General features: G+C 45.4%; 1 protein-coding gene across 2 annotated transcripts in view; it reads left to right on the top strand.

Annotated features, from left to right (window-relative positions):
• The window catches only part of UBE2L3 (ubiquitin conjugating enzyme E2 L3), a 42,203-nt gene extending 15,597 nt beyond the window's left edge, over positions 1-26,606 (top strand). For both annotated transcript variants that reach the window (XM_081251693.1, XM_081251694.1), the window contains exons 3-4: positions 21,604-21,790; positions 26,244-26,606. In XM_081251693.1, the coding sequence (XP_081107819.1) occupies positions 21,604-21,790; positions 26,244-26,398 (342 nt within the window). In that variant the 3' untranslated portion in view covers positions 26,399-26,606. The remainder of the gene's footprint in view (positions 1-21,603; positions 21,791-26,243) is intronic.

Genomic DNA, 26,606 nt, shown 5'->3' with positions numbered 1-26,606 from the left:
TAAAGATGTGGCCCCTGGGAAGTGGGCCTTTACAGCAGGGTACTTGCTGGTCCTGGGGAAGCCACCTGGCAAATCCACCCTGGTTGCAGTTCAGAGAGAGGGCAGGCCCAGACCCCAGGGGGCGATGGCAGGGGCACTTCATTGTTACCATGGCAGTTCAGGTTGATTCCCTTTAAACACTTGTGTTTTTTTTGTTCGTTTTTTTTTTTTTTTTTTTTTTTTGCGGTACGCGGGCCTCTCACTGTTGTGGCTTCTCCCGTTGCGGAGCACAGGCTCTGGACGCGCAGGCTCAGCGGCCATGGCTCACGGGCCTAGCCGCTCCGCGGCATGTGGGATCTTCCCGGACCGGGGCACGAACCCGTGTCCCCTGCATTGGCAGGCGGACTCCCAACCACTGTGCCACCAGGGAAGTCCTAAACACTTGTTTTTATATAACATTTTTCCATTTAAAATTCAGATGTAAGGTCTAAGGAAGAAAAGAATCCCATAATTCCATTATGAAGAAATTCAGTTTAGTGAGTTTTTGGCACCTGCCCTTCAGGAACAGAGGCCTAGTAGTGAACCTTCTTGAGGCTTCTCTCCCAGTGGGCGTGTCCACCCCTAACCAGGTGCTCACACCCCTTTTAATGGGCCAGTTGCTAATGTCATAATTTTATCATTATTTGGTCATTGCCTTGAAACTCTTCATGAACATAAGTTTTAGTAACTATCCAATAGCCCATGTTTTATAAGTTATAGGTGTACAATATAGTCATCTTTATTTTAGATTCTGATCTTAAGATACAGTATTCTGTATTATATATTCCATTAGGGTCAGGGTTGTACTATATATAAGGAAAAACCATCTGTAGGGCTATATATGTTGTCAAATAATTTTCCGGAAAGGTTGTGCTACTTTATACTCCTACGGGTACTGTCTGCACAAGTGCCCACAAGTGCCCACACGTGTCCTTGGCTGTGGTGGAGGTTGCTGAGCATTCTTAAAGGGGGTTCTGAGTGGCACGTGCTTCAGCACCCAGGCTGTGGGGTCCCGCTGCCCAAGGGGAGAGCCCCAGCCCTGCCCCTGACTGGAGGGGTGGTGATCTTGGGCCAGCTACACAGTTAGTCCCAGCGTCCTCACCTCTAAAAGGAGCACTTCCCTTCTGGCTGTTGTAAAAGTTCAGTAAGTGCACATGTTAAATGCTTAGTCTCACTTGGGGGCTCTCTGGAACTCTGTTTACCCTAACAGAGGGTCCATGAAACAACGCGCAGAAAGAAATTCTTGTCAGTTTGATAGGTGCAAAAGTTCTCAGCTTGATTTGTGTCTTTGTCCCATTTGGGCTGTTGTATAACAAAATACTAGACAGCTGAGCTTATAAGCAACAGAAATTTATTTCTCACAGTCCTGGAAGCTGTAGGTCTGAGATCAGTGCTGGTTGGGTGAGGGCCTTCTTCTCACGAGTCACAGGCTGTTCCTCGCATGGCAGAAGGGGCACCAGTCCCATTCGTGAGGGCTCTGCCCTGGTGGTCTAATCCCCTCCCAGAGGCACCACCTCCCCACACCATCACCTTGCGGGGGTAGGTTATTGTTTTTGTTTTTCTGGCTGTGTTGGGTCTTCGTTGCTGCACACAGGCTTTCTCTGGTTGTGGTGAGTGGGGGCTACTCTTTGTTGCAGTGTGTGGGCTTCTTGTTATGGTGCCTTCTCTTGTTGTGGAGCACGGGCTCTAGGTGTGCAGGCTTCAGTATCTGTGGCCCACGGGCTTAGCTGCTTTGCGGCATGTGGGATCTTCCCTGACCAGAGCTTGAACCCATGTCCCCTGCATTGGCAGACAGACTCTTAGCCACTGCGCCACCAGGGAAGTCCGGGGCGGTAGGTTTTTTTTTTTTTGCGGTACGCGGACCTCTCACTGTTGTGGCCTCTCCCGTTGCGGAGCACAGGCTCCAGACGCGCAGGCTCAGTGGCCATGGCTCACGGGCCTAGCCGCTCCGTGGCATGCGGGATCTTCCCGGACCGGGGCATGAACCCGTGTCTCCTGCATCGGCAGGCGGACTCTCACCCACTGTGCCACCAGGGAAGCCCTTGGGGGGTGGTAGGTTTTGACATAGGAATTTGGGGGGGACACAAACATTCGGACCATAGTAATTTGCATTTAAACTTTTGTTTTTGCAGTTGAAGGTTTTTTCACTTATCTATTGACTGTTTATGTCTCTACTGTCTATTATCTAATAAGGTTTTAGTATGTTTTTCGAATTGCAGGAATTCTGTGTATTAATCCTTTGTGTCTGGGACAAATAATTTTCAGCTTAGTGTTTTCTTTTAAATTTTGTTTATTCAAACTTCCTAATTTTAAAGCTTCTCTTTTAAAAAATTTAAAAATTTTGCTTCATCAGTCTTTTTTATTGTGGTAAAATATATATGACATAAAATTTGCCATTATAGTACTTTTTAAGTGTACAATTCAGTGACATTAATTACAGTCAAAATGTTTTGCAGCCATCATCACTGTATTTCCAAAACTTATCACTCAAACAGAAGTTCTGTAGCCATGAAGTAATAACACTCCGCTCTCCTGCCCCCCAACCCCTAGTACTCCCTAATCTACTCTCTATGTCAATGAATTGGCTTATTGTAGATATTTCACATAAATGAATCATATAAAATTTGTCCTTTTTTATCTGGCTTATTTCACTCAGCATAATTTTTTCAAGGTTCATGTACATCATACCATGTATCAGAACATCAGTTTTATGGATAAATAATAATTTAATTTTCTTTTATATGTCTGCACCACCTTTTTTTTTTTTTTTTTTTTTTGGCCTCGCCTTGCAGCATGCAGGATCTTAGTTTCCTGACAGGGATCGAACCCGTGCACCCTGCAGTGGGAGTGTGGGGTCTTAACCCCTGGACTACCAGGGATGTCCCACTGTACACCACCTTTTGTTTATCCATCTGTTGATGGGCACTAGGGTCGTTTGCACCTTTGGCTGTTGTGGGTGATGCTGCTGTGAGCATTGGTATGCAGGTATCTGCCTGAGTCCCCATCTTCAGTTTTTCAGGTGTATATATGTAGAAGTGGAATTGCTGGATCACATGGTAACTCTGTGTTTAACTCTTTGAGGAACTGCCAGACTGATTTCCACAGTGGCTGCACCATCTTACATTCCCACCAGCAGTGCACAAGGATTCCAGTTTTTCCACATCCTCACCAACAATTATTTTCCTTTTTTTTTTTTTAAGTTATAACCATTCTAGTAGATGTGAATTGGTATCTCATGGTGGTTTCGATTTGCATTTTCCTCATGATTAAGGATGTTGAGCATTGTTTCATGTTTTTACTGGCCATTTATATATCTTTGGGGGAATGTCTAAAGTTCTTTAACCCCCCCTTTAAAAAAATTTTTATTTATATATTTATTTTTGACTGCATTGGGTCTTCATTGCTGCTCGCGGGCTTTCTCTAGTTATGGAGAGTGGGGGCTACTCTTCAGTGCAGTGCACGGGCTTCTCGTTGTGGTGGCTTCTCTTTGTTGTGGAGCATAGGCTCTAGGCACGTGGGCTTCAGTGGTTGTGGCACACGGCCTCAGTAGTTGTGGCTCGCAGGCTCTAGAGCACAGGCTCAGTAGTTGTGGCGCACGGGCTTCGTTGCTCTGCGGCATGTGGGATCTTCCTGGAGGGCTCAAACCTGTGTGCCCTGCATTGGCAGGCGGATTCTTAACCACTGCACCACCAGGGAAATCCCTTAAAGACTTTTTTTTTAAGAGCAGTGTTAGGTTTGCAGCAAAATTAAGAGGAAGGACAGATATTTCAGGTATACCCCCTCCCCCCCTCCCCCACATAGTCTCCCCCATTATCAACATCCCCCACCAGAGCCGGGCATTTGTTATAACTGATGAACCTATGTTGGCACACCATAATCATCTAAAGGGCACAGTTTACATCGGAGTCACTCTTGGTGGTGTACATTCTGTGAGTTTGAACAATGTATAATGACATGTATCCACCATTAGAGTATCATGTAGAGTAGTTTCACTGCCTCAGATCCTATGTGCTCTGTCTGTTCAATCCTTCCCCACTCCTGGCAAATACTGATTTTTTTTTTTAAACTGTCTTCATAGTTTGGACGTTCAAGACTGTCGTATGGTTGGAATCATACAGAAGCTTTTCAGATTGGCTTCTTTCGTTTAGTAATGTGCAATTAAGATTTCGTTGTGTTTTGATAAGCTCATTTCTTTTTAGCACCAAATAATATTCTGTTGTCTGAATGTACACAGTTTGTTTATCCATTCACCTCCTGAAGGACATTTTGATTGCTTCCACAATTGGCAGTCCTGAATAAAGCTGCTATATACATTCTGAGTTGGGTTGTTTGTCTCTTTGTCTTTGAGTTAAAGGAGTTCGTTATATATTCTACATATTAAACCCTTACTAGATATATAATTTGCAGATATTTTCTCCCATTCAGTTGTTGTCTTTTTACTCTCTTGACTGTGTCCTTTGATGCACAAAGATTTTAATATTCATGAAGTCCATTTTATCTATTTTTCCTATTGTTACCTGTGCTTTCAGTGTCATATTTGAGAAACCATTGCTAAATCCAAGGTCATGCAGGTTTTGCCCTATGTTTTCTTCTGAGAATTTTTATAGTTTTAACTCTTGAACTTAGCTCTTTGTTCCATTTTGAGTTTTTTTTAATGGTATAGGGTAAGGGTCCAGCTTCATTCTATTGCATGTGGATGTACAATTTTCCCAGGACCGTTTGTTGAAAAGACTGCTTTTTCCCGTTGAATGATTCTGGCATCCTTGTCAAAAATTAATAGAGCTAGATAACTAATAAGGACCTACAGTGTAGCACAGGGAGCTCTACTCAGTACTCTGTAATGGCCCGTATGAGGAAAGAATCTAAAAAAGAGTGGATATACATATAACTGATTCACTTTGCTGTACAGCAGAAACTAACACAACATTGTAAATCAACTATACTCCAATAAAAATTAAAAAAATAATAGAACATATATGTGAGGGTTTAATTCTGGACTCTCAATTCTGTTCCTTTTTATATTTATTTATTTATTTATTTGGTTGCACTGGGTCTTAGTTGCAGCAGGTGAGCTCCTTAGTTGCAGCTTGCAGGCTCCTTAGTTGTGGCACGTGGGCTCCTTTAGTTGAGGCAGGTGGGCTCCTTAGTTGTGGCTCCAGGGCTCCTTAGTTGTGGCTCACGGGCTCTTTAATTGCGGCATGTATGTGGTATCTAGTTCCCGGACCAGGGGTCAAACCCGGGCCCTCTGCATTGGGAACATGGAGTCTTATCCACTGTACCACCAGGGATGTCCCTCAATTCTGTTCTGTTGGTCTGAATGTCTGTCCTTATGCCAGTACCACACTGTTTTGATTACTGTAGCTTTGTAGTAAGTTTTTGAAATCAGGAAATGTGAGTTCTCCAACTGTGATCTTTTTCAAGATTGTTTTGACTATTCAGGGCCCCTGTGTAACTGGGCAGGACCCTATGGGGCCTTCCCGGAACAGACTGCTCCCCCATATCCTCTGCTTTAGCTCCTCCCTGAAGTACCTAGATAAAAGTATCTGATGCACATTTCTTGAGTTGTTTTACAGTTGCTAAAACCACCACCAAATGGAAGAAATTAACTACTTGATGACCATGAGTAAGTAGCTCCCAGACCTACTGGCGCCTAAGGATTGATAATGTTAACCCCTGTGACACTACCCTGTTACCTCACCATCAACCAATCAGAATTGTGCACAAGCTGATTACATACCCTGGGACTTCCCTCCCTCACCTGGCCTTTAAAAATGCTTTCCTGAAACCCATTGGGGAGTTCGGGTGTTTTGAGCACTAGCTGCCCTGGACTCCTTGCTTGGCACCCTGCACTTTCCTTCACTACAACTCAGTGTCAGTAGATTGGTTTTACTGAGCATGGGCAAACAGACCTAAGTTTGGTTCAGTAACACCTTGAGATCCCATATGAATTTTAGGATGGGTTTTTCCATTTGAGAAAAAAAATATTGAGGTTTTGATAGAGATTATATTGAATCTTTAGATCACTTTGGGTAGTATTGTCATCTTTACAATAGCAAGACTTGCAGTCCAGGAACCCAAGATGTCTTTCCATTTATTTAGGTTTTCTTTAACTTCTTTCAGCAGTGTTTTGTAATTTTTGGTGTACAAGTTTTACACCTCTGTATTTTTCAGCTCAGGATGAAAAAGCAAAACCGAAACAAAATCATAGCCTGGGTCACTTGAAACAACAATTCAATTTTCTCACAGTTCTGGAGGCCAGAAGTCCCAGATCAAGGTCTGGCAGTAATCAGTAATCAAAAACCTCCCAAAAAGTAAAGTTCTGAATTGGATGACTTTTCTTGGTGAATTCTACCAAACATTTAAAAAATTCGGTTGGTTTCTGATGAGGACTCTTCCATAGCCTTCTTGCTGTGTCCTCATGTGGCCTTTTCTCAGTGCACAGGGAGAGAGAGCAAGGATGCTGTCTTTTTTTTTTTGGCCGTGCCACGCAGCCTGCAGGATCTTAGTTCCCCGACCAGGGATTGAACCTGTCCCCTCAGCAGTGAAAGCATGGAGTCTTAACCACTGGACCACCAGGGGAGTCCTGGGAGCTCTCTTCTTTTTAGGATACTAATGCTGTCAGATCAGGACTCTACCCTGTGACATCATTTAACCTTAATTACTTCCTTACTCTCTAGCCACACTGAGGTTAGGATTTCAATATAAGAATTCAGAGGGGACTCAGACATTCAGTCTGTAACAGCCACCTCGGTTAAATTTATTCCTAGATATTTTACTCTTTTCAGTGTTACTGTAAGTGGAATTGTTTCCTTAATTTCCTTTTCGGATTCATTGTTGTTTACTGTTAGTGTACAGAAATGCAACTGATGTTGGCGTGTTGATTTTGTATCCAGGAACGTTGCTAAATTCATTTTTTCTAACAGTTTGTGTATGAATAATCTTTAGTTTTCTATGTATGAGATCAATTCATCTCTGAATAGAGGTAGTTTTATTTCTCCCTTTCCAATCTGGATGCCTTTTATTTCTTTTTCTTGCCTGATTGCCCTGGCTAGAACTACCACATATTGTATTGAATATAAGTGGCAAAAGTGGGCATCCTTGGGACTTCCCTGGTGGTCTAGTGGTAAAGAATCTGCCTTCCAATGCAGGGGACGTGGGTTTGATCCCTGGTTGGGGAACTAAGATCCCACATGCCACGGGGCAGCTCAGCCTGCATGCCACAACTACTGAGCCCATGCACCTTGACTAGAGAGCCTGCATGCTGCAAACTACAGGGCCCACGCGCCGCAACAAAAGATCCTGTGTGCCACAACTAAGACCTGACGCAGCCAAAAAAATAAAAAGCGGGCATCCTTGGGAATTCCCTGGCAGTCCAGTGATTAGGACTCGGGGCTTTCACCGCCGGGGCCCAAGTTTGATCCTTGGTTGGGGAACTAAGATCCCGCAAGCTGTGCAGTGCAGCCAAAAAATAAAAATAAAAAATGTTGGCATACTTGTCTTGTTACTAATTTTAGGAGAAAAGCTTTCAGCCTTTCACCATTCAGTGTGACGTTGGCTGTAGGTTTTTCATGTTGGCTGTAGGCTTTTTTCATGTTGAAATTTCTTTCTGTTCCTAGTTTATTGAGTGTTTTCATCACAAAAGTGTATTAGATTTTGTCAAATGCTTTTTCTGCATCAATTGAGATGATCTTTTTTCCTCCTTCATTCTATTAACATGGTGTGTTGATTGATTGATTTTTGTATGTTGAACTGTCCTTGCATACCTGGGATAAATACTACTTGGTCATGGTGTATGATCCTTTTAATATGCTGCTGAATTTCAGTTTGCTAGTATTTTGTTGAGGATTTTTGCATCAAAATTCATATACTTTTCTAATAGTGTCTTTGACTTTGATATCAGGGTTATGCTAGACTTGTAGAATGAGTTAGAAAGTGTTCCCACCTCTTCAGTTTTTTGGAAGAGTTCAAGAATGATTGATGTTAATTTTTTTAATGTTTGGTAGAATTCACCAAGAAAAGCCGTCCAATTCAGAACTTTACTTTGTTGAGAGGTTTTTGATTACTGGATTACTGATTCAGTTTCTTTACTACTTATAGGTCTATTTAGATATTTTCTCAATTCAGTTTTGGTAGATTGTGTGTTTCTATGAATTTGTCCATTTCATCTAGGTTATCCAATTTTTTGGTGTACAACTGTTCATAGTATTCTCTTGTAATCTCTTTCTATTTCTATAATAAATGTAATGTTCCCACTTTCATTTCTGATTTTAGTAATATGGATTTCCTCTTTTTTCCTTAGTCTAGCTAAAAGTTTGTCACTTTTGTTGATCTCTTCAAAGAACCAACTTGTTTTCATTGATTTTTTGTTTTCTCTATTTTTTTCCTGCACTGTTTATCTCCTCGGTAATTGTTATTACTTATTTCTTTCTTCTGGTTTTGGGTTCAGTTTGTTCTCTTCTCACTTTTTAAGGTATTCAGTTAGATTATTGATTTGAGATCCTTCTTTTTTGTTGTAGGCATTTACAGCTGTAAATTTTCCTCTGGGCACTAGTTTTGCTGCATCCTTAAGTTTTGATGTCTTGTGTTTATCATCTCAAGGTATTTTCTAATTTCCCATGTGATTTCCTTTTTGACCAATTGGTTGTTTGTGTTTAATTTCCTCATACTTGTGAGTTTTCCAGCTTTCCTTCCATTATTGATTTCTAGTTGTATTCCATAGTGGTCAGAAAGATATTTGTTGATCTGTCTTGTTCTGTTATTGAAAGTGGGGTATTGAAATCTCCAACTATTATTTTATAACATATTTCTCCCTTCAGTGCCATCAATTTTTGCTTCATGTGTTTTGGTTCATAATTTGTTAGTTGCATATAGGTGTATAATTGTCATATCTTCTTGATGGATTGAACCTTTTACCAATATATAATGTCCTTTGTGTCTTGTACTTTTTCCGTCATTTACTTCTAACCTCTTTGTGTCTTTGTATGTAAAGTGAATCGCTTATAGTCAGCATATGGGTGGATTGTGTTTTCTTATCCATTCAGGCAATTTCCATCTTTTAAGTGGAGAGTTTATTACATTCACATTTCAAGTAATTACTGATAAGAAAGTATTTGCTTCTGTTATCTGTTTTCTGGATGTCATGTATGCACTTTGTTCCTAAATTCTTCCATTATTGCCTTTTTGGGTATTTAGTTGATTTTTTTGTAGCGTATTATTTTGATTCCATTCTTCTTTTCTTTTCTGTATGCCTGTTAGTTATTTTCTTAGAGGTTACCTTGGGGATTACAATTAACATCTTAATCTTTTAACAACCTAGTTTGAATAATTCCAACTTAATTTCAGTAGTTACAAACACTCTGGTCCTATATATTTCCATTACCCAGCCCCTCATATTGTTACTGTCGCAAAGAGAAGTTACAAACCCAAAGTATAATAACCAATAATGTTGGGTTTTATATTATCTTGTATAGTTTCTTAACCATTTTTCTTTATTTCTTTTTATGGCTTCAAGTTACTGTCTAGTATCTTTTTGTTTAGCCTGAAGACTCCCTTTTGTATTCCCTTACAGAACATCTACTAGTGATGAATTCATTCCCTCTTTTTCTTTTAGATTTTTTAAATCTGGGAATATCTTAATTTTGGCTTCATTTTTTTTTTCTTTAAATTTTTTTCTGGCTGTGCCACACAGCATGTGGGATCTTAGTTCCTTGACCAGGGCTCGAACCCACTCCCCCTGCAGTGGGAGTGTGGAGTCTTACCACTGTACCACCAGGGAAGTCCCTCACCTTCTTCTTCTTTTTTTTTTTTTAATTATTTATTTATTTACTTATTTTTGGCTGCATTGGGTCTTCGTTGCTCCACGTGGGCTTTCTCTAGTTGCATTGAGTGGGGGCTACTCCTTGTTGTGGTGCTAGGGCTCCTCATTGCAGTGGCTTCTCTTGTTGTGGAGCAGGGCTTTAGGTGCACAGGCTTTAGTAGTTGTGGCACGTGGGCTCAGTAGTTGTGGCTCACGGGCTCTAGAGAGCAGGCTCAGTAGTTGTGGCATACAGGCTTAGTTGCTCTGAGGCATGTGGGATCTTCCCGGACCAGGGCTCAAACATGTGTCCCCTGCATTGACAGGCGGATCTTAACCACTGCACTGCCAGAGAAGTCCCTCGCCTTCGTTTTTGAAGGATATTTTTTGCTGACAGTCTTTTCCTTTTAGCACCTTGAATGTGTCCTCCCACTGCCTTCTGGCCTCCATGGTGTCTGGTTAGAAATCAGTTGTTTGCTGCTTTCAAGTTACTTCTCTTGCTGCTTTCAAGATCATCTCTTTGTCCTTTGATGATTTGACTATGTATCTTGGTATGATCTCTCTGAGTTGATCCTGCTTGCAGTTCCTTGAGCTTCTTGGATGTGTAGATTCATATCCTTTATGGAATTTTGAATGTTTGGGGTCATTGTTTTTTAAAATATTCTTTCTGCCCCTTTTCTCCTTCTTATCCGTTTGTGGGCCCCCATATTATGTGTGTTGGTGCGCTAGGTGATGTCCCATATGTCCCTACGCTCTGTTCACTTTTCTTCATTTTTCTGCTCCTTAGATGGGATAATTTCAATTATCCTAACTTCAGGTTTGCTGACTCCTTCTTTTGCTTGCTCAAGTCTACTACTGAATTGCTCTAGTGAGTTTTTCATTTCAGTTATTGTATTATTCTCCAGAATTTTTGTTGAGTCCCTTTTTATAATTTCTATGTCTTTATTGGTATTCTCATTTTGTTTAGACATTATTTTCCTAGCTTTGTTCAGTTTTTTTTTTTTGGCTGTGTTGGGTCTTAGTTGTGGTGTGCTGGCTCTTCGTTGTGGTAAGCGGGCTTCTCTCTAGTTGTGGCGTGTGGGTTTTCTCTTCTCTAGTTGTAGTGCGTGGGCTCTGTAGTTTGCAGCACTCGGGCTCTCTAGTTGAGGCTTGTGGGCTCAGGAGTTGTGTGCGGGCTTAGTTGCCCCACGACATGTGGGATCTTAGTTCCCCGACCAGGGATCGAACCTACATCCCCTGCATTGGAAGGCAGATTCTTTACCACTGGACCACCAGGGAAGTCCCTGGTTTTGTTTAGTTTTTTGCCCATGACTTTTTTTTACCTCTTTGAGCACTTTTTTTGGGGGGGTGGGTTTGGCCACACAGCTTGCAGGATCTTAGTTCCCCAACCAGGGATCAAATCCGGACCCATGGCAGTGAAAGCGCCGAGTCCCAATCACTGGACTGCCAAGGAATTCCCTCTTTGAGCATTTTTAAGACAGTTGATTTTAATTCTTTGTCTGGTAAGTCTAATGTCTGGGCTTACTCAGAGATAGTTTTTGTCAGTTTTTTTTTTTTTCCTTTAAATGGGCCATACTTTTCTGTTTCTTTGTATGCTTTGTGATTTTGTTGCTGCTGTTGAAAATTGGACATTTGAATATTATAACGCGGAAATCAGATTCTCCCCCTCCCTGCAGGGTTTGCTGTTCTTGAGTGTTGAAGGCTTTGCTTGTGTTCCACCAGTGTTTTGACTGAAATTTCCTTGAATGCCAGGAGCTTAAAAAAAGTCTCTCAGTCTTTGCAGGTTGGCTCTGTGCTAGGGAACTTCTTGAACATGTAGCCAGGCCAGTTACATTTCTGCCTTCTTCACTTCCTGCTTTTCTTGAGCCTATGGTTAGCTGGTGGTGAAAGCTTCAGATTTTCTCCGTTCTTTTCTTAGCGTGTATCCTGTCCTAGGCATATGTGTGACTTTCTCAGCTCCCCAGTGTACCTGGGTACTTCTGAATGCCCTGATATCCCTGGGTTTCTCTGTGGCTTTTCCTCCTTGGCTTTATGCAATCTGTTGTGTCTCACCTGCCATCCTTTGCTGTAGGCAGCTGTGAGTTTTTCATGGCCTTACAGTCTTTTATTTATTTGGCTGCTCTGGGTCTTAGTTGTAGCACATGGGATCTTTGTTGCAGCATACAGGATCTTTAGTTGCAGCGTGCGGGATCTAGTTCCCTGACCAGGGATCGAACCTGGGCCCCCTGCATTTGGAGTGCTGAGTGTTAACCACTAGACCATCAGGGAAGTCCCCTACAGTCTTCTTGAGCAGTTCCTGTGCTTTTCCCATGCTCTGTGGGTTTTGAGCGAGGCAAAACAGATGAGCACCTGTGTCAGCCCTCCAGGTAGCCCTGGACCGGTTAGAACAGACAGACAGTAATAAGGTCTGCTCTGCTTCTCTGGAATGGAGGGCCCGGGTCCCACATGGTGGTCATAGGTGGCCATCATTCACCCGTCTTCAAGATGCCTGTCGCCCAGCCAGGGAGCGGCCAGGCTAAGGGCAAGTAAAGTCGACACAAAGCTTTCCTACTGTGTTTTAGTTGCCTTTTTCTTGATTCTGCATTCACAGCCAAAGGTTGCTGTAAACCTTTGACTGTTTTCCAGAGTTCTGACAAAGTTGGTTCTGATGGTTTCTGCAGTATTTTGTTTGTTTGTTTCTACGGAGGGATGGGAGTTTGGAGCTGCCTGCTTTGCCATTTTGCTGATGTCACACCCTAAATTTTTCTCTTTTAATCAGGAATGAGTGGATTTCATTAAAGGCCATATTACTGTCAATTAGGTTTTGTGGTGCGGGTTTTCAAAGTGGCCTGTTAATTAAGCCCCTCATTGCTTTCTGGATTAATTCCCCCTTCAGTACAATGGACTGTTTTTAAATATTCCAGTGTATTAAATTTCCTAGTCTTTAGTGTGTTTGCCTCTGTGGTCATATGTGAGATTGGATTGTGTTTTCTGTGTTTAGTGGATTTTGATAGATGGTTATACTGACTTCATGTATCAAGAAGTAGAAATTCCATTCTTTTTTCTGTGTTCTGATTTGCTAATTTTTGCTTTTATGGTAATTTCTGCTTTTATGTTATGTCTTTTGTTTTCCTTGGTATTTGTTTGCTCTTTGCTCTTTTTTAAAATTTATTTTTAATTTATTTATTTTTGGCTGCATTGGGTCTTCATTGCTGTGCGTGGGCTTTTTCTAGTTGCAGTGAGCTGGGGGCTATTCTTTGTTGCAGTACACAGGCTTCTTATTGCGGTGGGTGCTCGTTGAGGAGCACGGGCTCTAGGCACGCAGGTTCCGTAGTTGTGGTGCGTGGGCTCAGTAGTTGTGGCTCGCGGTCTCTAGAGCACAGGCTCAGTAGTTGTGGCACATGGGCTTAGTTGCTCCGTGGCAGGTGTGGTCTTACCGGATCTGGGCTTGAACCCGTGTCCCCTGCATTGGCAGGCAGATTCTTAACCACTGCGCCACCAGGGAAGTCCCTCTTTGTTCTTTTCTAACTTGATGATTTGAGTGCTTAGTTCTTTGTGTGTGGGGGTGTTCATCCCCAGTTGAGTTCCTTTCTTGCCTGGGCTGCTCCCTACCCATGTCATTGTCACCCTGGACTTACAGGGGTGCTGCTGCTGGTTTTACCTTTTATTGAGAAGGTAAGACATGCACACGTGACAACGTTTCAACAACGACAGTGTCTTCTGTCTGTGCCCCTGTCCCTCATTTGTAAAAGGAGCTGGTAAATGCCTGCCTCTCGTCAGTGTGTAGTCAGACTGTCCTGGATTTCTTTGCCTTTGGGCTTCAGAAGCACAGACTTGGGAGTCAGCTTTGTACTCCTGAGGCCTTGCATCTCCAAAACTGTGTCAATAATTGTTTTTAAAATGAAATTGAGTTTCGTGGAGAGGCCTCGTACCGCCCTGGTGGTCACTCCACCAGCCTGTTGGGAGAGGACACAGTCTTTCTGCCATCACAGTGTCTCTGGCCTCTGCACTAGCCCCGAGGCTCGCGCACCAGGTTCTGCTGAGCAGAGTGTTTTTGGGAATGAGCCTCAGGTACACCGATCACATCCCGTTGCAGAAGCTGCAACTGCCTTTGCCTCTGTGCAGGCCATTCCGTCTCACAGGTTCTTTGAGCACCTCGCAGGCCCTGGCTCCCCGACCTGGGCTCGGGCCCCAGCCTCTTTCGAGGAGCTTTTGCTCCCCTGTCCTGGGGCTGGGCTGCTCAAAACTGACAATTGTTGAGGTAAATACCTGTTTGTTAACTTTCAGAGAGAGAGGCCTCCTATTCTGCTTGTGAAGCCGTGTGTGCCCCTTCCAACTGGCTCATCCTCCTGCACCTGCGTCTTTCTGGTGCTCTCCATTCCCTGGTCTCAGTGAATCACTCCCTCCTCTCTGTTCCCTCCACTCACCATTCATAGTAGTGAGGTCGCTTTTGACTGCAAGTAAGGAAACCCCCTACTTAGTGTGGCTTTGAAAAGGGAGAGTTGCTGCCCCTGACAGAGTCCTGTGGCAGGGGCTCTGGGCTGGCCATCCAGTGGCTCAGCGAGGGGAGAGCACAGACCTGCCTGGGCTTCACGGTTTCCCGGAAGGAAGAGACCATCTCTTCTTTTCTCTCTCTCTCCTTGAACTTTTTATTTTGAGATAATTGTAGCTTTTCATGCAATTGTAGGAAATAACACACAGATTCCCCAGTAGCCTTCACCTGTTGTGCAACTGTAGTGCAGTGCTGTAACCAGGAAGTGGACCCTGATCAGTCCACCAACCCCATTCAGACTTCTCCAGCTGTGACACGTGTGTGTGTGTAGTTTGGTGTGACCAAAAACAAAGACGCCCATCCCAGGGGCCCACCACAGACCCCTCACTCCTCATTATCCAGAACCAGGACGTATGGCCACCCCTGGTCTGTCACTGGCCGAGGTGTAGGCAGTACCATGATGGACTGTGCTGTCCAAAAGGAGTATACTGCAAGCCACAGCCATGCTTTTAAATTTTACAGAACTCCCATTAAAAATGAAAATGAGGGAATTCCCCGGTGGTCCAATGGTTGGGACTCCACGCTTTCACTGCTGAAGGCCCGAGGAGGGTGTGGGTTGAATCCCTGGTCGGGGAACTAACATCAAAGGAAGGAAAGAAGGAAGGAAGGAAGGAGGGAAGAAGGGAGAAAGGAAGGAAGGAAGGGAATGAAACAGGTGGAATTCACTTTGGTAAGTATTTTACTTAATACAGTATATTAAAAATATTCTTCTACATGTAATCAATATAAATAATTATTAACTAGTTTATTCTTTTTTTTTGCACAAAGTCTCAAATCCAGGTGGTATTTTATGCTTATGGCACATCTAAATTCGGAAGAGTCCTGTTTCAAGTACACAATAGGCACTTGGGCTGCTGGCCACCATATTGGGCGGGACAGGTGTAGACCAGTCAGGATTTACCCCTGGTTCACAATGAGGGGGCAACATGGACGGAAACAAAACTGGGATTTTGCCAGCAAGGAGACAGCAGGGAGCAGCCGTTGGCTGGACAGTCCGTTGGGGTCAGCTGTGGTCCAGCCCCCCTCTCTTTGGGGCTCCTCAGAGGGCTAATTCTGCTTTATAACTGGTGGTGTGGGTGTCGTCTCAGCGAGTTCTGGTTCAGGCAGAGACCTTTATCTGTTTCCCTCCCACTTCCTGTCCCTAGCACTGTGCATTACAGAGTAGGCGCCTCACAAACAGTCTGTAAGTTATTGAATTTGTAGTTCTCAGAGAGCCTTGGAAACTACATTTTGGTGTGTGCGGGTGGATTATTCGTACAGGGTTGTCTCTGTTTCTTGTTCATTAGATGCCAGTAGCCACCTTTGTCACTGGGACAACCTCAGGCATTTCTAAACCTCTCCAGGAGGGACAACACTGTCCTCAGTCGAAAACCCTGTTTCTGAGTTAGCTTTGATTTCCTTTTTAACAGTTTCATTGAGAGTCACAAACCCTGCATTTCATGCATTTAAAGTGTACAATTATTCAATGGCTATTAGTATATTTGCAGAGTTGTTTCTCCATCACCACAATTTTAGAACATTTTTTATTACTCCTCAAAGAAACCTCCCCTTGTTAGCATCACCCCCAGTCCCCCAGGCGTAGCCAACCACAGATCTACTTTGTAGATTTAGCTATCCTGTATATTTCATATAAATGGAATCATATAATACGTGATGTTTTGTGTCTGGCTTCTTTCCTTAACATAATATTTTCAAGGTTTATCTATGTTGTAGCATGTATTCATACTTCATTCCTTTTTATTGCCAAATAATATTCTGTTGTAATGGATATATCATAGTTTACTTATCCGTTCACCAGTTGATAGGTATTTGGGTTGCTTCCACTGTTTGGCTATTATGAATGATGTTGCTGTGAACATTCGTGAACAGGATTTTATGTCGACATGTGTTTTCATTTCTTTAGGATATTTAGGAGTGGGGTTGTGGGTCCTGTGGTCGCTTTATGTTTTTGGTAAGGAAGCGTTTGGGTCCAGACACTCTTCACGAGTGCAGCAAGTTCTCGCCCGGCAACGGGGAGGAGGTAAGGAAATTGTGCTGCGTCTGATGGTGGAATATGCTGCAGCCCTAGTGAAGGTGTGGGCGCGCCGAGGGCGGGCGAGTGGGTGCTGCCAGCAGCAAACCACATGCGTGTGTGCAGGGGCGCCGCGTGCCAGGGTGCTGGCCCACACCGCACGTTTTCTACAACAGACAAGGAATTCTCCCATGTTAGTAGCTCTGCGGCTGGGTCTTAGAAAGGGAAGTGTGATCTGCCCCACGCGTGGGCGGGCACAGGCTGTGTAGCCAAGAGCACTGCCCTCCCAGAATCCGGGTCCCTTGACCAAAGGGTGTGCTGACTGCTGTGCGCCGCAGGCTGTGTCGTGGACACGCTCAGCCCTTATCCTGGGGCGGAATGTCTAGTACTACTTTTTTGGTGTGAATGTTATATTTCGATGAGAAATAACAATAAAGCTACTTTTTTTTTTTTTTTTAGATGTTGGGGGTAGGAGTTTATTTATTTATTTATTTTTGCTGTGTTGGGTCTTCGTTTCTGTACGAGGGCTTTCTCTAGTTGTGGCGGGGGGGGCCACTCTTTATCGCGGTGCGCGGGCCTCTCACTATCGCGGCCTCTCTTGTTGCGGAGCACAGGCTCCAGGCATGCAGGCTCAGTAGTTGTGGCTCACGGGCCTAGTTGCTCCGCAGCATGTGGGATCCTCCCAGACCAGGGCTCGAACCGTTGTCCCCTGCATTAGCAGGCAGATTCTCAACCACTGCGCCACCAGGGAAGCCCCAATAAAGCTACTTCTTTTCTTGAAGGGAAGGTGAATCATGCCGTGAAAGGTGCCCATGAGTTCAGAGGAGGGAAAGTTTCTGTGGAATTCCGTTTTATTGGAGACGGTGATTTTTTTTTTTTTTGCAATATTCAGCGTGCTTTATTGGGTTTTTAAGAAATCATTTTGAAACTTAGTGACCAACCTAATTTCTTTAGTTTTTTTCTTTGTAATTTATTTTACGGAAGTGTAGTTGATTTGCAATGTTGTGTTAGCTTCTGGTGTACAGTAAAGTGATTCAGTTATATACATGTATGTATTCTTTTTCCTATTCTTTTCCATTATGGTTTAGAGATTGTGATTTTAAATTTAGGTGTAATTCAGAGGGTAGTTTGGTCATGAAAGATTGGAAAATCTGTTCTAAAAATACTTCCACAAATGTTTATTTTCAAAGAGAAAACGATGGAATTTTTTAATGTCAGAGTATTCATTGATAAAGAGCTGTACTGTGAAAAGTCCTGCGAACCCAATTGTTGGAAACAGTACAAAGAGGTCATCTTCAGAAAGCAAAGTTAGCAGACGATGACTCTGTTCACTGCGCAGACTTGGTAATTCAGGCAACCACGGAGAGATAAGAGAGAATGAACACTTAACAGTTACAGGGGGTGAGAAGACACAGTCTGTGCTCAGAGGCCAGGAGCTTTTCCTGCCTTTCGACCAGGCCCTCTAGTGGACTGTGAAGGTTAGAACGCAAGGAAGCCCACCTTCCCGTCCCTCTGTAACTGGACCCCGGGGCAAGCAGCCTGAGGGTGGGTCTGGGCCAGGCCTGGGTAGACGTCCTCAGGGCAGCCAGGCCGGGCTGTGTTCCTTGTGGGTGAAGGGTTACCCCGCGGAAAGGACACTGCTGAGGGTTCTCCACCGGTCGACACACGTGGTCGATCATCAGTGGATCCATCTAGGAGCTGCCTGTCCACATCAATCCAGCCACGAGTCCCGTGTTGTGTCAGATTGCCAGTTGGGCATGCACCACGGGGACTTGGTGTCGCTGCTGTCCAGGTCAGGGAGTGGCTGCCAGAGAGCTGTGTGGTGTCCTCCCTGAGCCCCAGGGAAAGCTGCCACAATGGTGACACAAAACTGTGACTGATGTACGATGGTGGAAGGACTCTGGGTCTTCAGTGGATTAAGAGATGCATGGGGTGTGGTGGGGTCTCGGGGTTCCTGAAGGTTGCCCTGGGGAGGAAAGGGCCGGCTTGCCTGCAGGCCAGGAGTGGACCCGTGGGGGAAAGGCCCAAGGGGTTTGGAGGAGCCTCCTCTTGGTCTTAGTTGCTCCAAAGTGGCTTTGTGCCTGGGGAGGGTGGGGTGAGAGCCAGGAGGGGCGAGAGGAGGCAGGGTTTGCACTGTCCTTGCCGGTATCCCTCCATGGCTTGTGGAGAGGACCGTCTGAGGCAAATTCCTGAAATTTTGAATACTATTTTTCTACCACAAAGCTGTGTTTTCTCATTGAGGCCCCTTCTAGTTTCTGAGCTGCCTTCCCACAGAATAAGTTTAACTCTAATGTGTGGAAAACTCACGTGTGGCACTTAGGCCTTTATCCACAGGGTAGGTCCTGTGTTGAATTTTTGCACACCCCCTTCCACACAAATCCCTGGGGTTTTGGAGCCACTCCTTTGGTCACCCCGAGCCCTGGACGGGGACAGAGTCTCCGAGGAGTTAAGACACGTTCTCTGTGCAGCGAGAGGTTCGGCCTGTCCTGTGTCCTGTAGTGAGAGAGCTGCTTCTCCTGACTTTTTGCCCATGTGCAGCATGCAACGTGGGTGGCTCCTACCTCCGGGTCACCCCCACATGACAGATGTTGGGGAATGTCCTGGGCTTGCCTGGCTGGCCTGGCTCGTCCTTGTCTCCAGCTCCTGGCACGTGGCCCAGCACGCGGCGGGCCCCAGGTGGGGTTGGTCAGTCCTGGGTGATGGTCGAACATACCTGGTGGGTCTCAGCAGCCAGGGTCATCCAGGAAGGCTCTTTCCGTGGCTGAAGCAGGTCCCTTCTTAAAACCCTGAAGCAAAATCTCCGCGTCCCCGTGGGCTCGTTGGTAATGGTGAGTCTAGCTCTCCTAGATAGTGAGCAGTCAGGACAAGGCCTGGGAGGAGTCCGCTGCCACTTTAACTTCTGGACAGTGTTCTAGACAATTCTGTGTTCCCTAAAGAAGGGATTAGGGAAGGTTTTGTTAGGGTGAAAATGATTTCCCGGTCCAGCCATGGCCCACCCCCTCCGGATGTGCGTGGGTCTGTCTCCTCACCCAGGTGCAGCACCCGCGGTGTTGACATCTCCTCCCTCACCTGCCCCTGAGGCACCACCTTCCTGACGCGCTTCCTGTAGGTTCATCTTCTGACCGCGGATCCAGCTGCTCGATTGGGTGGTTCAGACCCCTAAACTTGGCCCCAGCCTCCTGTCTTGCTCCATGCTGTCCCCTCCAAGCCCCTACCGTCCTAGTTTTTAGTCCTCTCTGCTGGGAAGGCCTCTCCCACCCCTCAGCCTTCCCTAATTTTACCCTTCTTGGGTGGGGATAGACCAGGGGACAGTGTGGGGACCTGGCGTGTGCCAGCCTCACTCCCCAGCAGAGGAATCCTACTTGCTGGAGAATATCTCATTACGCTGGTGCTTGAGGAGGCAGCGCTGTGCATTCCTGGGCACTCAGTGAAGCCGGGCCTCCTTTGAGTGGGCTGGGACCCCAGAGAGCTGGAGTCCGGGGCCGGGAGGCCGCAGACTGGAGGGCTGGCTCAGCTCTGGACGTGGAGGCAGAGGCTGGAGAGAGGCTGGCCTCTTTCTCTTGGGGCATCTCTCAGAGGCTCCTGGGCCATCAGTGTGCAGGCCCTGAGGGATAGTTCTCTGAGTGGTCCTAAGGACACAGGGGTGGGGCATGGTTCTGGCCCTGCCTGGCGACCAGCTAGGGGCCAGCTCAGTTCCTCAGGGGCCAGCCATCCAGCTGAGTGCTGGCTTTATTCTGGAGTTGTGGCCACCTCTTTGGCCTTTCAGCACTTGGTATGGTCTGGGTTGGGTTGTTATTTACCCCTGGTGTAACTCTTCATACCTTCAAAAAAGATAAAGAGATATTTGCAAAAGACATTATCTGAAAAAGGGCTGTTAACCCCAGATATACAAAGAACTCTTAAAACTCAATAACAAGAAAACAAAGAACCTGATTTTAAAATGGGCCAGGGACTTCCCTGGTGGCGCAGTGGTTAAGAATACTCCTGCCAATGCAGGGGACACGGGTTCGAACCCTCGTCCGGGAAGATCCCACATGCCACGGAGCAACTAAGCCCGTGTGCCACAACTACTGAAGTCCATGCACCTAGAGCCCATGCTCCGCAACAAGAGAAGCCACCACAATGAGAAGCCCGTGCACCCCAAAGAACAGCCCCCGCTCACCACAACTAGAGAAAGCCCGTGTGCAGCAACGAAGACCCAACGCAGCTAAAAATAAATAAATAAATAAATTTATAAATAATAATAATAAAATGGACCAAAAATCTGAACAGACTTCTTACTAAAGAAGACATACAGATAGCAAATAAGCATATGAAAAGGTAGTCAACACCATATCATTAGGGAATTGCAAATTAAAACTACAGGATACAACTACACACCTGTCAGATTGGTGGAAATCCAGAACGCTGACAACACCAAATGCTGGCGAGGACGTGGAGCAACAGGAACTCTCATCAGTGCTGGTGGGAATGCAGAATGGTGCAGCCACTTTGGAAGATAGATTGGTGATTTTTTACAAAACTAAGCATACCCTTAACCTACAATTGTGCTCCTTAGTATTTACCCAAAGGAGATGAAAATATATGTCCACACAGAAACCTGCACACGGTTGTGGATAGCAGCTTTATTCGTAATTGCCAAAAGCAACCAAGCTGACCTTCAGGAACTGAATGGATAAACTACATCGAGACAATGGATTAATATTCAGTGACAAAAAGAAGTGATCTAACAAGCCACAAAGGAATCTTAAATGCATATTACTAAGTGAAAGGAGCCAGTCTGAGAGGGCTGCATACTGCATGATTCCAACCATAGGGTATAATACTTTATAAAACCCATTCAGTGTCCAGCACCGAGAGTGAGCCCTGCTGTAGACTGTGGACTGTGGGTGATGATGTGTTGGTGTTGGTCCATCACCTGTAACGCGTGTACCACTCTGGTGGGGGAGGCTGTGTGTGTGTAGGAGTTCTGTACTTTCCTCTCAGTTTTGCTGTAAACCTAAAACTACTCAAAAAAAATAAAGTCTATTAAAAAAAAAAAAAGGTAAAGAGGCCAGGGCATCCATCTCAGACCCTTTCACAGGTTAGCAGACATGTTGCTCTAGAAATACAGATTGATTGTTGTTCCCCTGAAGGTGACAAGGCTTCAGTTGATACAACCTCTTGAAACAAATTAATTTTTCCAGTGAACAATTAGAACACTCCTGTCTCAGCTACAGGTTCACTCCGCCCTCTTTCCTTTCCCTCCAGGACAACCCTCCGTATGATAAAGGGGCCTTCAGAATTGAAATCAACTTTCCAGCAGAGTACCCATTCAAACCACCGAAGATCACGTTTAAAACGAAGATCTATCACCCAAACATTGATGAAAAGGGGCAGGTCTGTCTGCCGGTAATTAGTGCTGAAAACTGGAAGCCAGCAACCAAAACTGACCAAGGTAAGGCATCTCCTCGTGTCTTCTGGGGACACTGCTGCGGGCAGGGCCTTCTAGGCCCCTTCTGACACCACGTCGCACGGAGTCCAGAGAAATCCTATAGCGCTGACCACCGTGTCCACAGAAGGCTGCTGTGGTCCCGCTGTCCCATGAGCTTGGCGCATCTCAGCTAAGCTTCAACCCACGCAGGTGTTCTCATGCTTGCAGCCCAAGGGGGACCCCCACAGACAGACCAGACCAGCGCTCGCTCCCAGTGCAGGGAGGGGTGTGACCCTGTCCCTGGGAGTGTTCGTGAGGATTGTGGGCTGCCTGGAGTGGGGGAAATGGCCTCACACAGCAGTTAGCATGTGGACTCAGACTGGAAGGGGGAAGGGAGGGTGTTGAGGGCCTGTGGGCTTGAGCCGGAGCCACGTGGCAGGCCACAGGATGCTGGGGCTCACTGGGGTGTCTTGGGAGGGCACGGCCAGACTTGAGGGCAGTGTGCCCACGTGAAAGCACACAGTCGGCCTTAGCGGGCCTGGAACTCCCTGTGTGTCCCTGGGTCTGGGTGCCCTCATTTTTCTGGGAAAAGTACTTGATTCACTACTGTGGTCGCCCCCCTCTTTTCCACGGCAGGTGACTAAACTTTGTTATAGACTGTGTCTAGTTTTTATTCTTAATTCTAGAATTTTCTTTTGCAATCCTAACCTCATATTTTTGGTGGCTTTTTTGTAAGTAACTCCCTGAACCACTTATGGTCTTTTTAGATTAAGGAGAATGGATGAGGCTGGAATTTGAGAGGCTGCAGGTATTGGTTTTTTTTTTTGGTGACTGATATAAACAGTCATTTTCCAGTGGAACCCCTGAAAGACTCACTGAAACAGTCACCATGAAAGGCATCCACCAGGCTCCCACAGCTGAGCAGCAGAAAGCGGTGGGTACCAAGCGTGGAGTCACAGTGGAGGGGTCTCCATGGGGCTTGGGGCTTGGTCGTGCACAAGCTGATGTCTGTAAAAGATTGACAGAGTTGTTCTTAAGCACACAAACTCCTAGCTCTGTGTGGGAGCCTGCAGTTGCTGCATTTGCTCAGGTGGCCAGACCACAGAGAGTTAGGGTCTCCTCCCTCACCTGAGAATTGGGCTCAGGTACCTGTGCTCTGCCCTTCTCACAGGGCAGGCTGCCCAAGAGGGCCGTGGCAGCACCGGTCCTGTTTTCAGCTTCAGGTCTCGGTGAGCAGCCAGCATGCTCTGCTTTTCCGGGTTGTGGGTGCTTTTTTCAAATAGTCAGATAAATCTAAGATAGGTTTTTCATTCTTTTGTACTTGTTGACTTAAGTTTTGAAGATAAAACTTTTATCTTAAACACAGTGCTGTTCTACATGCAGCACCGGGAGAATTGCTATTTTGTGATCAGAGACAGGGTTTCTCTCTAGATCATTCTGTAGATTCCTCCGGCATGGCCTAGCTTATCCTCACACACTTCAGGAACGTTGTCCCTGGCACTTGACACCGTGTCCCCTGTCTTTCAGTTACCTGTTACTGTATTACAAACCATCTCAAAACTTAGTGGCTTAAATTAACAACAGTTTATTATTTCTCATTCTGTAGGTTCACTGGGCTCAGCTGGGTGATTCTATAGCTGGTCATTCCTGGGGTCATTCATGGTTCACTATAATTCAGCATTCACAGCAACTTTTTAGTGGGTAACTACTGTGAATAATGAGAAGTAACAGTATATGGAATGTCCAGAATAGGCAGATCTATAGTCAGAAAGGAGGTTAGTGTTTGTCTGGGGCTGGAGGAGGGGTCTAGGAAGTGATTACTAAGGAGAGTGGGTATTCTTTTGGGGATGATGAAAACGTTCTGGAGTTAGATAGTGGCGGTGTCACACGATTTTGTGAATACACTAAAAACAACTGAATTGTATACTTCTCAGAGAGTTTATTTTTTGGTATGTGAATTATATCTCAATTTTTAAAAAGAAAGTAAAGAAGCATTAAAAATTGAGCAAAAGTAGGAGAAAAGTCAAGAAACAAGGCAAACCTGTATCATACAGAAAGGTGGTAGGAGTTGGCAATAATAACAGTAACCAGAAGAAAGGATGTAAAAACAAGAGTTTTCCTCAGCAGTGTGTCTGGTTCTGGTACATATCTATCAACAGAGCAAGGGCTTTGTTGGGTGGTGAAAGAGATTCGCCATATGAAATACAGTCAGTAAGGAAGCCTGTATAATACTGACCTCTACACGAACCAGACAACACAGCAACAAAATTACATAAACAGAAAAGTCAGATTCATAAATATCAAATGTTTTAGTCCCCCCATACCCATTTGCTGTCTTATAACAAATCAAGTAGATAAACTTTAGAAAGAGGACTCAAATACAATAAACAGGATAAGATTAATAAACTTACCCTTCATAGCACAATCCATGGAAGACCACTGCATTGTACGCCTTCGTGTATGGGGGAAGGTATGGGTCACATTTTACTCTGTGAGAATGGAGCCCACTGGGTCCCCATGAAAAGGGATGAGTTACAGATACGGTTTACATCCTCCATCACAAACTGTCAGAAAGAACAAAAACAAGGAAATTTTATAGACTTTAGTCTCTGATCATTCATATACAGTGAGAAAGGAGGTAAGTTTTGATAATGTTTTTAAGCCCCTACATTTTGGAGGGGGAAAGATCCTTCTGAGTAGCATTTGGGTCAAGGAAGAGATCAAGAAGCCAGGGCTCGATCATTTGTAAAACATAATGAGTGTGCCCCCCCTGTATGTGAAAGTGATGGATGGGGCTGTGGTTGTGGTTTGGAAAGCGTTGTAGCTGTCGGTGTTCTCACTGTGGAAACAAACGAGCTCAGCTGGGGTTTCTTACAGTTTACAGGAGTAGAGAAAGAATGAAGCACTCATCAGAACTACTTAGTTAACTTGAAAATATTTAAAGCAAGTTCTCCGAAAAGAATTAGACGAACTGCAAACTTGCAAGGTGAATTATCTTTTGAAAAGCACGTCTTAACGATGAATGTATTTGATGCTAATACGTTAGGTATTAAGATGATCATAGTGAGAATCAGACAGCCTGAGTCTCCATAATGGAGGAAAACTTGAAAACTCATCAGTGTCAACTCTGCTTCAGAACCATTTCTAATCCTGGAAAAAGATGGGAAGCCACCTTATAAATGTGCTATAGGGCAAATGTGGTTCAGGTTTCCCAAAAGTTAAGAACAGCAGTCTCATGGCTGAGCGTGCTGTGGAGAGTCTTGGAGTGCATTGGGCTGGGGTGCCTCAGAGATGCTGAGAAAGAGCCACTAGGAAGAGTGTTTGTTCCGGTGGTTGCTTCCTCTGGCCGGGAAGGAGGCAGCATAGGTGCTTATTTCATGTTTATGGATGCGTGCCTTCCGTTTATGGCAAGTGAAAGTGATTTTCCGTAAGAGTTACTAATAGTTAACTTTCTTTAAAAAATATTTTTGATGTGATTTAAAGAAATATATTAAGTAAATAATCACTTAAGCGCCATGTGGATTTGTGACAAACAAGGAGAAATTGGAACAAAAAGCTTTTTTAACCCATTCCTTGTGATGCTGGGGTGAAGAGCGTGGGCTCCCAATAAAGGCACCTGGCATTGGCAGTCCAGAGGAGAGGGGCCTTTTTGCTAGGACAGTGGGGGTGCTGGTCCTGGTGGGGGTTGGGGGGAGTCAGGGGACGTGTGTGGGAAGCCTGGTGGCTGCATGCACCCCACTTCTGAGGAGACCAGGGGTTCCTGGACCTTCTGTACTCCCCCCTCCCCCACCCTCCACTCCCTCCTGGCCCTCCTGTCCAGGGCTCGCTGTCTAGCACATCTGGGCCTGACTGCCCTTTGGGGGAGCATTGTGGAATCCACCCTGAGCCATCCGTGTGACTTCCACCTCTGGAATGGACTGTGCAGTGCTGATGAGGGCTACAGCCTCCCAGTGGTTAATGCAGGGTGGTCGAGTGAACCTTTCTCAGCCGTTCAGAAGCTGCTAGGGGTCTTTCAGGGTGGGCTCATTATCCATTTACACGGTGCAGGCCTGTCACACACCCTGAACCGAGTGTAGTGCTGCGCACATTGCCCAGTCCCTGCCCTGGAGAAGCTTCACCTGCATGAGAGTGGGGGTGTCAGTGGTGGGCCTGGGTCTCCAAAGTAGGAGAGGGGTGAGAGTGACTGGGGACTGGGACATCCCCAGTGTGTCAGCACAGGAAGGCTTCCTGGAGGAGGAGGAGGAGGACGTGGCATCACTCTGTACGGTTAGTTATCTACTGTAGCACTGGCTGTTTGTCCTCCATCACTTTCTTCTCATCATGGGAATGATGGGTTGAGTGCTGGTGGTTAGAAATTTGCATGAATGGGAGGCTGCTCTGTCTGAGAAGCATATAGCTGTTTAATCAGAGCTGTGTTTCTTGCCATGCCCCTTCCAAGGGCCTTCTAACCAGCGGTGCCTTGTCCTTTTCTTGGCAGTCATCCAGTCCCTCATAGCACTGGTGAACGACCCCCAGCCCGAGCACCCGCTCCGGGCTGACCTAGCTGAAGAATACTCTAAGGACCGTAAAAAATTCTGTAAGAACGCTGAAGAATTTACAAAGAAATATGGGGAAAAGCGACCTGTGGACTAAAATCTGCCGCGATTGATTCCAGCAAGTGTGAGCAGAGATGCCGAGCAGTGCATTCAGACACCCCACGAAGCAGGACTCTATGGAAAATTGACATGTGCCACCACCGCCTGGCGTCTGCTTGTGGCAGTTACTAACTTTCTACAGTTTTCTTAATCAAAAGTGGTCTAGGTGACCTGTAAAGAAAGGATTAAAAATTTAAGATGTTCTA

This window comes from Mesoplodon bidens (genome assembly GCF_964165515.1).
Source record: "Mesoplodon bidens genome assembly, chromosome: 13".
In the NCBI taxonomy this organism is placed as follows: Eukaryota; Metazoa; Chordata; class Mammalia; order Artiodactyla; family Ziphiidae; genus Mesoplodon; species Mesoplodon bidens.
Note: the sequence above shows the minus strand (reverse complement) of the source record. Positions and strands in the feature narration are given on the sequence as shown.